At 41.8% G+C, this 13,736-nt stretch overlaps 1 protein-coding gene across 7 annotated transcripts in view; it reads left to right on the top strand.

Annotated features, from left to right (window-relative positions):
* Nucleotides 1-13,736, top strand: part of Arid4b (AT-rich interaction domain 4B) — a 147,042-nt gene that overhangs the window by 113,690 nt on the left and 19,616 nt on the right. For 4 of the 7 annotated variants that reach the window (XM_045149565.1, XM_045149564.1, XM_045149562.1 and 1 more), the window contains one exon: nucleotides 12,876-12,960. In XM_045149565.1, coding sequence (XP_045005500.1) covers nucleotides 12,876-12,960 — 85 coding nt within the window. Of the gene's footprint in view, nucleotides 1-12,875; nucleotides 12,961-13,400; nucleotides 13,428-13,736 lie in introns of all 7 variants that reach the window. The other 3 variants (XM_045149563.1, XM_045149560.1, XM_045149559.1) reach the window with 1 other exon arrangement.

Genomic DNA, 13,736 nt, shown 5'->3' with positions numbered 1-13,736 from the left:
ATGAATCAATTTGTGCATGTGGCCTTATGTATGGACGAGGGAACTGAACCCCAGCCATCAGACTTTCCATCTACCCCCTCCTCTTTTTTTTTTTTTTTTTTTTGTGGTGGGGTATAACTCTAGCTGGAATTGACTATGTAGTCTAAGGGTGGCCTCAAACGGACCGTGATCTACCAATCTCTGTCTCCTGAGTGCTGGGATTAGAGTTTTGCGCCACCACACCCAGCTCTCCAATTCATTTGGCAAGCAAAAGTTGGATATCTGTGTGCCAAAATGATTGGTATTTAAGTTATTTAAGATATAGTCCCTATTAAGACATTTTTAGTGCTGGGGAAATGGCTTAGTGGTTAAGGTGTTTGCCTGTGAAGCCTAAGGTCCATGGTTCGCTTCCCCCAGGACTCACATAAGCCAGAGGCACAATGGGGCGCACATGTCTGAAGTTCCAGTGGCTGGAGGCCTTGGCATGCCCATTCTCTCTTTTCTGTCTGTCTGTCTGTCTCTGTCTTTCTCATAAATGTAAATAAAAATACATTTAAAAAATTTTTAGTGCTGGAGAGATGACTTAATGGTTAATGTGCTTGCCTGCAAAGCCAAAGAAGCCAGGTTCCATTCCTCAGTACCCACATAAAGCCAGATGCACAAGCTGGCACATGTATCTGAAGTTCATTTACAGTGACTAGAGGTTCTGGTGCACCCATTCTCTCTCCTTTCTCTCTCCCCCACCCCTCAAATAAATGGATCAATTTTTTTCAAAGATTTTTTGTTTAGTCTAGTTAAGGAAATTATTTCAGGAAGACTTAAAATGTGTTGTCTCTACCACCCCTTCCTCACTTCGTACCCTCAGCTGCCACTTCCTTTTGTTGCTACCTTATTGGTGGTGACAGGGCTTCATGACAAAGGCACAAGAGCCAGACATTCTTGCCTCTGCGGGCTCAGCTCCATGCCTGAGCAGCTAACCATGTGTACAGCTCATGATCCACACAACTCTTATGTTATCTTAGTAGTTGTGAGGCACAAGTGAGTCTTTTCTGTTTCCCATCCAATCTCCTGCATTCTTTTTTAAAATTACTTATTTGCACATGTGTTTGCATAGTACATATGTAAGGTTGTCTTGCCCCTGCATAGTGCCAGGCCCTTGTGACCTTTTTGTGTCAGGTGTTATGTGGGTGGTTGGAGTTAATTGTAGGCCAGCAGCTTTGAGCCAGTGCCTTTAACCAGTGAGTTATCTCCTCAGCCTGAGTTGTTACTTCCCGCTGCCTGCCTGCCTGCCTTATCTTTGGCAGTCCTCCTTTCCCAGCACCTTTGCTTGGTTCCAAGGGAGCAGCTGCTCCTGTTTCTCTTGTGTTTTCTTTTTCTGTCTGATCAGAATTCAGCCGCTTCCCCTCAGTTGGCTTGTCTTGTTTAGTGTATTGTGTATATTTTCTTGGTTTTGATTATTTTTTGCGTTCTCATAACCATTGCTTTTTATTGTTACTTCCTCTTCCTATTTTCGTAATTCTGACTTGATTCTGATAATGAAATTTTATTAGTTATTGTCTACAATATACTTTCTACCTAATTCTGTGAGCCTCGCTCTCCTAGTTAGCAACCAAAATAGAAGTTTGAGAGGTTGAAATGAATCCTGTCTTCCCTTCTTCATTCCTTGTTTAGTTTGTCACCTAGGATTATTTTACTGTTACTTTCAACTCAGTTTATTACTTTTCTAGAATTAATTCCATGTCCTTCCTCACCTCTTTACTTAAGTATAATCAGATCTTGCTGTGCTTTCATTGTGTGTACCAACCACTGCCTGGATTTAGAGTGTTGATGACACCAGCAACTTGGGCTTTAAAATTACTATGGCCGGGCTGGAGAGATGGGTTAGCAGTTACGGTGCTCACCTGTGAAGCCTAAGGACCCACATCTGACTCTCCAGATTCCATGTAAGCCAGATGCACAAAGGTAATGTGAGTGTACAAAGTTGGCACACTCACATGAAGTATGATTGTACTGACTGGAGACCCTGGAGAGCCAATTCTCATTCTCTTTTTCTTTCTTTCTCTCTCTCTCTCCCTCTCTCTCTGTCACACACACACACTACAAAAAAATAATAATAATAGTGCTGGAGAGATGGCTTAGCAGTTAAGGCAATTGCCTGTAAAGTCTAAGGACCCAGGTTCAGTTCTCCAGTACCCACATAAGCCAGATGCACAAGGTGGTATATGAGTCCAGAGTTTGCAGTGGCTGGATGCCGTGGTGTATTCATTCTCTTTCTCTTTCTCTCTCTCTGCCTCTTTCTCAAATAAATAAATAAAATATTTTAAAAAATTATTATGGCCATGATAACAAGAAAAGAACTTCTTCTGTAAAGTTGTTCTTTTGTTTTTTGAGGTAGGGTCTTTCTTTAGTCCAGGGTGGCCTTGAACTTAAAGTAGTCTTTCTATCTCTGCCTGAGTGCTGGGATCAAAGGCAGGCATTACCATGCCCGGCTTGTTTCAGCTTTGTAGTGTAAACTTTAAAGACCCATAAAATAAAGTCCATTTGCTAGTAGTTTCCAAGTAAATACCTGTAAACCTGTCTTAGACAAGTTTGACTTTTTTTTCCATCCTTCCTTTCCTTTCTCTTTCTGTTTTTTTGAGAAGCAGATAAAATGAGCACACTAAGGGCCTCTAGGCACCATGAATTCCAGATGTATACCTTACATGGGTACTGGCAAATCGAACCTGGATCCTTAGGCTTTTGGGCAAGTGTCTCAACTGATGAGCCATCTTTCCAGCCAAAAATTGTCTTTTTGAGTTGACCACAGTTTGGGAGTACACATGAAAATAAATACTAACTTCATGAGAACAGGTGAATAATTGAGTCATTTGTGGCACTTAAGAGCTTTAATTTTTCCTCATGTAGTCATTTCAGACTGTGCATTACCCTTGGATCTGTTCTTTCAGTGGCATTTGTCAGTTGGCTGGCATGTGTGAAACAGTCATTCTGATGATGTTGACTGACAGGTGCGTCTTGTTGTGACGAAACATGCGCCAGCACTAGTGCCCTTCACCTGTCAAGCGCTAATGATACCTGGCCGTGTACGCCTTAACACGGAGGAGTGTCGCCTCGCTCGTGTGTAGTGCTCTGTTCTACCATGCTTGCTGTGTATGCTCTTCCTGCTTCTGCCCAGAGAACTGTACTTTGGATTTATTTTCTTAGGAAAGCTTGTTGATAAAACCATACCAATTTCTTGAGCTTCATTTTTTTGGGTGGAGGGTGGTCTTTTGAGGTGGAAGCATCTCACTCTAGCTCAGGCTGACCTGAAATTCGCTTTGTAGTCTCAGGGTGGCCTCGAACTCATGGCGATCCTCCTATCACCGTGTCCTGAGTGCTGGGATTAAAGGTGTGCGCCACCACGCTCAGCCTTTGAGCTGTTCTTTTCAAAAACATCTGTGTTCTAATCTTTCATTCTGCTGTTAGTACTATTTTGGGGAGGGTGATTATGATAGGGTTTCATGTAACTCGGGCTGACCTTGAACTTGCTAACAAGCTGAGGGTAACTGCCTCCTGACTGCCGTGATGATGGCACATACCACTGTTCCTACTGTGCTTTATTTCCTATTTTATTGTTTAAAATTGGGTTTTACCCTGTAGCCTAAGCAGTTTTGGCACTCACTATCTAGTCCACACTAGCTTTGAACTCTCAGCAAGCCTCCTGCCTCAGTGCTGGGATTATAGACATGAACAGCCACACATGGTGATTTTCTATACTTGATCTAACCTAAAAAATGAAAAGTTGTGGCTGTGCTATTTTTTGAATTGTAACAAAAATGCCTATTTTTCCCCTCTGATACGTATTTAACAGTGTTAGGGTAGGAACAGATGTGAAGCCTTTAACACATGATTGGGATTTTATTCCTTGCCTAATGTTGTATTTTTACTCTTCAGATATTTGGGGTGGGTGTCTGAAAGCATGAAGTTGTGCTGGGTTGTCTTCGTGTCTGACTTCAGGGGCTGGGCGTTGTGGCCTGTCAGTCAGCCAGCACTGGAGCGGGGCTGGGAGGCACAGACCTGCCTGGCTTGCTTTCTCACCATCGTCCCAGAAAACAATGAACAATACAGTAGAAGGTAGCAAAATCTTGGCTTAACTATCCTAACATTAAAATAAATGTAGATTGAGATCAGGTACACAGTGATAAAATTGCTTGATAGATGTTCAGAAGCCACGTTCCTGGTCGCCTCCCTGACCCTCACTGAGTGGCCATGCTTCTCCTGCCCTGTCTCCAGGTTCAGTTAAGGGGAAGCAAGGAGGCTTCTTTTCCTGTTAACATTATACAGATAACGTTACAAGGGAAGTCCTTATAGACTGTACATTCCTCAACAATTTTTAAATGATTATTAAATACTACCCATTTTAGATAACAAAATAAACGATATTGATATCTTTTTTCAATTAAATAACTGAGTTAATGATTTTTTTTTTTTTTTGAGAGCGACACACAGAGAGAAAGACAGGTAGAGGGAGAGAGAGAGAATGGGCGCGCCAGGGCTTCCAGCCTCTGCAAACGAACTCCAGACACGTGCGCCCCCTTGTGCATCTGGCTAACGTGGGACCTGGAGAACCGAGCCTCGAACAGGGGTCCTTAGGCTTCACAGGCAAGCGCTTAACCGCTAAGCCATCTCTCCAGCCCTAATTTTGTTTTTTTAATAATAGATACACATTTTGCTTATTTATTTAAAGATTTATTTTATTTTTTATTTATTTGAGAGGGAGAGAGATACAGAAATAGGCAGGTGGGGGGGGGGAGACAAAGAGAGAATAGGCACGCCAGGGCCTCCAGCCACTGCAAACGAGCTCCAGATGCATGCGCTGCCTGGTGCATCTGGCTTATATGGGTTCTGGGGAGTCAAACCTGGGTCCTTTGGCTTTGTAGGCAAGCACCTTAACTAATAAGCCATCTCTCCAGCCCATATACTTTTTAAATTTTATGTATTTGCAAGCAGAGAGAGAGAAGGAGATGGAGGGAGGAAGGAGAGATAGCAAGAATGGGTGCTCCAGGGCCTCCAGCTGCTGCAAATGAAATCCAGATACATGCACCTTTGTGCACCTTGCTTTACATGGGTACTGGGGAATTGAACTCTCCTTTGCAAGCAAGCACCTTAACCAAGCCTTAACCATTAAGCCCTGTACAGATACACATATTTTAAGTACTGAGTTTTAAGAATTATGTCAGCTTAGTTTTGTATATTATACTTTTTATTATATATATTTTAATTACGTATTTGCATATTACACATATATATTTTTTGGGGGGGTTGTTTTGAGTTAGGGTTTCACTCTAGTCCAGGCTGACCTGGAATTCACTATGTAGTCTCAAGGTGACCTTGAACTCATGGGGGTCCTCCTACCTCTGCCTCCTGAATGCTGGGATTAAAGGTGTGCACCACCACGCCTGGCTTCTGAAAGTATTTTTGTTGCTTTTTATTTTTGTTTTTTTTTGAGGTAAGGACTCACTCTATCTCAGGGTGACCCGGAATTCACTATGTAGTCTCAAGGTGGCCTCTTGAGTGCTGAGATTAAAGGTGTGAGTCACCACGCCCAGCTTCTGAAAGTATTTTTTTTTTTTTTTGTTTTTTTGTTTTTCAAGGTAGGGTCTCACTCTGGCTCAGGCTGACCTGGAATTCACTATGTAGTCTCAGGGTGGCCTCGAACTCATGGCGATCCTCCTACCTCTGCCTCCCGAGTGCTGGGATTAAAGGCGTGTGCCACCACGCCCGGCTCTGAAAGTATTTTTAAAATACATTTTTTTTTTTTTTTTTTTTTAGGCAAGCCAAACAGACTGGTCTTTATTTATTTAGTTTTTCAGAGAGAGAGAGAGAATTGGCTCTTCAGGGACTCCAGCTACTGCAGTTGGTCTCCAGATGCTTGTGCCCCTTGTGCACATGTGTGGCATAGATAGTGTGTGTGTATCACTTTGTGTGTCTGTCTTACGTGGGCCCTGGAGAGTTGAACATGAGTTGTTAGGCTTCACAAGAAAGTGCCTTAACTGTTAAGCCATTTCTCCATCCCTAAAATACATATTTCTACCTGTCATTTAAGTTTTTAAAAATTTGGGCTCAAGAGATGGTTTAGGGGTTTAGGTGCTTGCTTAAGATCCCTAAGGATCCAGGTTCAATTCCCCAGATTCCATGTAATCCAGATGAACATGGTAGCACATGTTTCTGGAGTTGGTTTGCAGTGACTAGAGGTCCTGGTGTGCTCATTCTCTGTATCTCCTCCCCTCTCCCTGAATTAAATAAAATAACTTTTTGGTTTTTTTTCTAATGGGAGAGAATGAATTGGTGCACCAGGGCTCCACCCACTGTAACTCTAAACACATGTGCCACCTTGTGTGCATATGTGACCTTGTGCGCTTCTATCTTCTGTCTATCCCCCTCTGCTGGAAAATAAATATAATTTTAAAAAATGAATGTATGAAAGCCAGGTGTGGTGGTGCACACCTTTAATACCAGCACTCGGGAGGCAGAGGTAGGAGGATCACTGTGATAAGTTCAAGGCCATGCTGTGAATAGAGTGAGTTCCAGGTCAGCCTGGGCTACAGTGAGACCCTACCTTGAAAAAAAAAATTCATGTATGACTTTGGGTATATTATTATTCCAGGCTTACAATATTTATTTGAAAGTTAAATTTCAGAAGACCTGAAACCTTTGAGTAACCATTTTGGTTAGTATAATAGTTGCCAAACTTTCTGCTATTTCTTTTGTTCGTAACATATTTCTTTGGTATCCCAACCAAAGCCATAAACTCTACTTTCCTCTGGTGAGAGAAAGTAAGCAATGAATCTGAAGGGTTTCCTCCTGTGATACCAGTGTTGTATCACATTCACCCATGCAAGTGCTTCTTTCTGGAGGCCCTCTTGTTCATGTCTACATTATCTCTGCCAAGTACATTGTGCTGACCATCCAGGGACTAGAACAGACCTTACTAGGTAATAAGGCTATACTCTTTGAGTAAGTCTCTGTGGCACTTGGTCTTGGAGTCTCATATGATTTTTACTTATTTGATCCCGTTACTTGATTTTATATATAGGCCATGGGTTATCTGAACTACTGCAGAAGCTCTGTGAACTGATACCTATGCATTCTTTCATGGCTAGTGGAGTGTTAGATGATCTCTGTAATCATATCCTCACATCAGTCATTATGCCTGAGACTATTTTTCTTTTTTTTCTTTTTTAATTAATTTATTTTTTATTAACAACTTCCATGATTGTAAACAATATCCCATGGTAATGCCCTCCCACCCCCCACTTTCCCCTTTGAAACTCCATTCTCCATCATATCCCCTGCCCCTCTCAATCAGTCTCTCTTTTATTTTGATGTCTTAAGTATATTTTTTATTGTTTTGTTTTTACAGTATTGGGGATTAAACTCAGGGCCTCGTGCATGTTAGGCAAGCAATTTACCTCTAAGCCATGCTCCTAGCCTAATCAAGTGTATTTGTTAAAAACTCAAGATTTGATTCTTATTTTTAATTATTATTATTATTTTTTTAATTTTTGAGGTAGGGTCTCACTCTAGCTCAGGCTGACCTGAAATTCACTATGGTGCTGAGACTATTTTTCTAATAACTCAAGTTTTAAATTAATTTATCTTAGGTTCTATATGGAGGAATAATTACAATGGCAGTGAGAAGTAGAAGCTCATCAGTCCTTGCCCCTGGCAGTGCAGGTCACACCTTGGGCCTTGCATATGCTAAGTGAGTGCTCACCCTGTCATTCCTAAGTGCAGTCACAACCTTCTCAGTATTTCTTTCTTCTTTCTTCCCTTAGCAGGAGTGACCTGGAATTCACTTTGTAGTCTCAGGTTATCCTACAAGGCCTCTTGAGTGCTGAGATTAAAGGCGCGTGCAGCCACTCCCAGCTATACTTTTTTTTTTTTTTTTTTAATGTTTTTCAGGTAGAGTCTGCCCCTATCCCAGGCTGACCTGGATCTTACACATTTGTCCATGGCTGGCTAGCTTCAAACTCAGAGATTTTCCTACCTCTGCCTTCCAAGTACTAGTATTAAAGGCATGTGCTACTATGCTGTAGCTCAATATTTGTTTTACATGGAAAAAAATGTAATAATACTCTCTGCTTTAGTCCTGCCAAAGTATACTTATTATCATGAAGATACCAATACTCTTTATACATCAGAGAGAGAGGGAGATGTTGTGCATCAGGGCCTCAGCCATTGCACTGTAACTCCAGACGCTTGTACCCCCTAGTGGTCATGTGTGCCTCACTATTGTGTGTCTGGCTTACATGGGATCTAGAGATTTGAACATGGGACCTTAGGCTTCACAGGCAAGCACCTTAAGTGCAAAGCCATCTGTCCAGTTTTCTCTAGCTCATTTCTAAAGATAAGTCCAATTAAAGGTGGAGAGTAATTAGTAATCTACCATGTTTTTCATCACTATTCTCAGAAAATTTTGTTCCTCAAATCTAAAATGGTAAAACAATTTAGTTTGTTTATAGGCCACAAATTAGGTTAACCATCTATCCTTGTTCTCCAGCTGTATTATCATTAAACATCTTCACCACTGGAAATAGGCCTGCTGTGCTTGGAGAGAAAGGTAGTCACTTTGCATTGACGTTACTTCTCTGAAGGCCTGTTGTTGTGTTGTGAAGATTTCGGTAGAATGTGTGTACTCTTGATTCCCTGTATGATTGTCTGTGTCTAAAATTAGCATTCAAACTAGTGGGTTTCATGATGGTATTTTCATACTCTTGTCCTTATTCATCCTCTCATTTCCCACTTCCCTTTTCCCCTTCTTGCTGAGCCCCTCAAGTTGCCCTCCTTTTGTATCACATGTATTCCGTTGCCTGTTTTCCTCTTTTAGTATCTCTCCTTCTCTTCTGATCCCTTTGTAGTTTCATTATCTACCTCCCTATACTTCTTTTATATTCACATAAAGAAAAACTGAATCCAGAATCTACATGTGACAGAAACCGTATTTTTCTGTTTTATTTCACTTATCATAATGATTTTCAATTACATGCATTTTCCTATAAATGTCATAATTTTCTTTTTCTTTGTGGCTGAAGCAAATTCCATTGTGTATAGTGCTATATTTCCTTCATCAGTTCATCTGTGGGTGTGCATTGAGGCTGGTTCCATTTCCTTGCTACTGTGAATAGTACAGTTACAAAAGTGGATGTGCCAACATCTCCATGGAAGGTCCTGAAGTCCTCCTTGTGTGCTTAGAGCCATTAGGAATATGAAAGAGCCCTCTCTATCAGAATGGCCAGAGTAGCTGAGAGGAGGACTAGAAACATTTAAAATATTTAAATTATATTGACATAGCTATTAGAATTCTTGGATTTGTTTGAGTCTCACAGCATGTCCCAGGCTAGCCTCAAACTCAGTTCTCCCCCTTGGCCTCTCACCATATCCAGCTCCAAGGTTCTAGTATTTTAAAAAAAATGTACTTTTATTTTGTTTTTTGATTTTCAAGGTAAGATCTTGCTCTAGCCCAGGCAGTCCTGGAATTCACTATGTAGTCTCAGGGTGGTCTTGAACTCACAGTGATCCTCTTACTTCTGCCTCTGGAGTGTTGGAATTAAAGGTGTGTGTCACCACGCCTGGCTAAAAATTTTATTTTTAAAATTTATTTGTACATGTGTCATGTGTGAATGGTATGGTTTGATGTATGGATGTCTCTTGCCACTGATAGCACCAGGTGTTGGTGCCACTTTTTGCATCCATCCAGTTTATTTAAGTGGCTTGGGAATTGAACCCTGGGCCAGAAAACTTGACAGGTAAGCATCTTTTAACCATTAACTACTCTTCCCAGGCCCCTTTTGAAGAATTTTAATACCTTTTGGAAATACTGGGTGTTGCAGTCAGGTTCGCATTGCTGGTAGAAATTACCCAACCAAGAGTAGCTTGTGGGAAACGAGGTTTATCTTATCTTATAGACTCAAGGGGGAAGCTCCATGATGGCAGGGGCAACTATGGTATGAGCAGAGGGTAGACAACACCCCTGGCCAACATCAGGTACACAATAGCAACAGGAGAGTGTGCCAAACACTGGCTTGGGGAAACTGGCTATAACACCCATAAGCCTGCCCCCAAAACACACTGCCTCCAGGAGGCATTAATTCCCAAATCTCTATTAGTTGGGAATCTAGCATTCAGAACACCTAAGTTTATGGAGGACACCTGAATCAAACCACCACATTCTACCTCTGAACCCCATAAAGTGATAACTATCTATGATGTAAAATGCAATGCATTTAGTCCAACTTTTAAAAGTCCTCATGTTCTTTTAATCAAAGTCCTCATGTTTTTTTTTTAATCAATCCCAGTGTTGTTCATATATCCCCATAATCCAAGGTCTTTTAACTGAGCCATAATACCAAAAAATAACCTCAAAAAAAAAAATCCATAATGGCACAGAATAAACATTTCACACAGCAAAAGATGGCATTGGCCATAGCAAAGAAATATTCAGCCAATACAAGATTTAAAACAATCAGGGCAAACAACAAACTTTGTAAGTTTTAAGTGCAACAGCTCTAGCCAGAGACAAATCTCCCAGTTCAATTTAATTCTAACCAGCAGCAAGTCTCTGGCATTCCAATTCTGCCCTCCCCGCACCCCCCCCCCCCCCCCCCAGCTGGGCTACTCACAGTTCTGGAAAATGTCCTCTGGGGCGGGCAGCTTTCTTTGGCAGCCATCTCGTGTTTCTGGCATCTCCACTGGGTCTCCACTGCAATCCATGGTTCCTTCTTAAGGCTCCATCCCGTCTCCATGTAGGCATCCAGCATACCTGCTTCATACTGCCATGGCATTTTCCAAAACACAAGACTGTGTTGCAAACTCAATGACCTTCTCTTTCCTGCATTTCTTATTCTCCACAATACCAGGTAGGGTGCTAATTTGTTAATTGGGGGGGGGGGGGCGTGGATAAAGCAGACTTTGAAGAACAGGACGCTCCTTTGACACTCAGGCCCCTTCAAAAGAGTCTACATTCTTCTCTTGCCCCATTGCAGATCAGCTGGCCCAATCTCAAAGGTTGTAATCTCTCAATTACAGCTGAATGGGCAGCAGGTCACCCAAAGATTTTTCTTTCTGTGCCATAGCCCTCTGCTCACACCAGTTCATTTCTACGTGAAGCAACCCTGCACAACTTCTCAGGACATGGGCATAACAGCAAGCCTCTCGTGCAAACTGCTAGCCCAGTCAAGCAAAGCTCTTTTTCACCTTCAAGCCAAATCTCACCGTCCATAGTTCTTATTGCACTCGGGTCTTTCAACTCTGACCACAGTAGTCCATCAAACTGTACTTACAGCACTGTAAGGCATCTCTTAGGCCAAGGTTTCAAATCCTCCCACATTCCTCTTGAAAATCAGCTCCAAAAGGCCAAAGCCACACAGACAGGTGTCTAGCATCAATCGCACGCCTCTGTGCCGCTTTACTGTTGCCGTAAGGTTCTCATTGCTGGTAGAAATCACTTAACCAAGAGCAGCTTGTGGGAACAAAGAGGCCTATTTTGGCTTACAGGCTCTAGGGGGAAGCTCCACGATGGCAGGGAAAATGATGGCATGAGCAGAGGGTGGACATCATCCCCTGGCCAACATCAGGAGAGTGTGCCAAACACTGGCCTGGGGAAACTGGCTATAACACCCATAAGCCTGCCCCAACAATACACTCCCTCCAGGAGGTGTCAATTCCTAAATCTCCATCAGGTGGGAATTTAGCATTCAGAACACCTAAGTTTATTGGGGACACCTGAATCAAACCACCACACTGGATTTGGGGGCAAGCATCCTGCCATTGAGCTTTCTTTTCTGAATGTCTTTATTAATCATAATAGAGCTTTTATTATTGCTGGGAGTGGAAGAGGCTAGGCAGATGTTATTACACCAGCGTAAGTTTCAGCTGAGTGTGGTGGTGCACGCCTTTAAATCCAGTACTTGGGAGGCAGAGAAGTAGGAGGATCACTGTGACTTTAGGGCCAGCCTGAGACTACATAGTGAATTCCAATTTAGCCTAGGCTAGGGTGAGACCCTATCTTGAAAAACTAAAACAAAAACTTTTAATGTTTAAGGTTTTTTTTTTAACACAAAATAAACCATTTATTTTATTTTTAGTTATGTGAGAGAGAGGCCAGATAGAATATGTACGTCAGGCCTTCAGCCACTGCAAATGAACTCCAGACGCATGTGCCACCTTGTGCATCTGGCTTTACATGGGTCCTGGGGAAGTGAACCTCACACCATCATTTTTTTGTTTGGACTAATAGTTATAGTATAGTCAGTTACACCTCGCTCCCTCCACAGTTCTGAAGACTAAGCATTGGACTGAAGCCATCACAGACCTTGGACTCTACTGCCTGTAAATGTACAAAGGCAGCATCTAAGACATAGGATGCCGTCAGAGTGAAGTTTTTCTAGTATGTTAAGAGCAAACGTTGGTGGGGGTTGGAGGGTTTTTCTGTCATGTATGTTAAACAGGAAGCCAATATGCAGTGCTGCTGAAAACAGCATGTTTGTTATCTTGGATTTTGACAGTTGTAGATTTTTTTTTTCCCAAAAGCCTACTTTCTGCTCATGAACAAAATACAACAGTGGAAAATATTATATTTATTTTAATATATATTGTGCAGATTTGGATTTTATTTCATGTGACAGACTGAGAGTAAACTTGGAGGGTTTAAGAGGCTTGACAAGTCATTACCTAATATTATCACCTTGGGCAAGTCATCTCAGCTCTACCTCCTGGTTTGACAGCTAAGCCACCAAGGCAAAGAGAGCTGAGAGATTTCCAAGAACCCTTCCAGTTTTATATTCCCTTCTAGTCGTTGCACCGTCATTTCTTCTGTGCCATATGTTTTGCATATTTATGGTAATTTCCTTTAATTTTAGATATGATGAATGGATTAAAGCAGATAAAATAGTAAGACCTGCTGATAAAAATGTGCCAAAGATAAAACATCGGAAGAAAATAAAGGTAAGTCCTTCCTACATACCTTTAGCTTTTCCTCCAAAATACTGGAATGAAGTTTAAGTGTATTAATGTTAACTCTTAACGTTTTACTATATTCTCTTAAAATAACATTTTCCAAATGCTAGATTTTGTTGTAATTAGTTTTGTTAACTTGTGGGAAGCATTTTAGAGGTAGTGTGCTAAATAGTCTTTGAGGCTTTTTCAGTCTCTGTATTTTGTATCAAGCTATCCAGCCAGGTTTTACTTCTCCATGTTTTCCCTCTAGTTCGCACTACGAACCATAAAGCAGTGACACAGGTAGATAGATGTAAGCCATCCATCCTGTGATAAGAGAGGAGGTGTGGGAAGGTAGACAGGTGCCCATCTCTCCTCACTGATTTTAATCTGACTGGATAATGACCTGGAATACTTGTTCATAAGATCTTCTTCTTCTTTTCTTTAAGAGCATGCTGTGTATGGACACATCATGGGTTGGTATCTTTTTCTTCCTCCCTTCCCCATTCTGCTGGGGGTCCTCCTCAGTGAGGTTTCTGGTATTCTCCATGGGGTTGTGGTTTATGCATAGTTCACAAGGTCCTCTTTACTACTCTCCACTCCTACTGTGGAGATCAGTTGTTTATTTGAAAGAGTGAGACAGATAGAGAAAGAGAATGGGCACACTGGGGCCTCTAGCCGCTACAAATGAACTCCACATGCATGCTCCATCTTGTGCAGCTCTAAGTTCCTGGGGTATTGAACCTAGGTCCTTTGGCTTTTTAGTGCCAAAGTGCCTTAACTGC

The sequence above is a fragment of the Jaculus jaculus genome, chromosome 5 (genome assembly GCF_020740685.1).
Source record: "Jaculus jaculus isolate mJacJac1 chromosome 5, mJacJac1.mat.Y.cur, whole genome shotgun sequence".
In the NCBI taxonomy this organism is placed as follows: Eukaryota; Metazoa; Chordata; class Mammalia; order Rodentia; family Dipodidae; genus Jaculus; species Jaculus jaculus.
The sequence above is the reverse complement of the archived record's forward strand: the minus strand, read 5'-3'. Positions and strand labels throughout refer to the sequence as shown.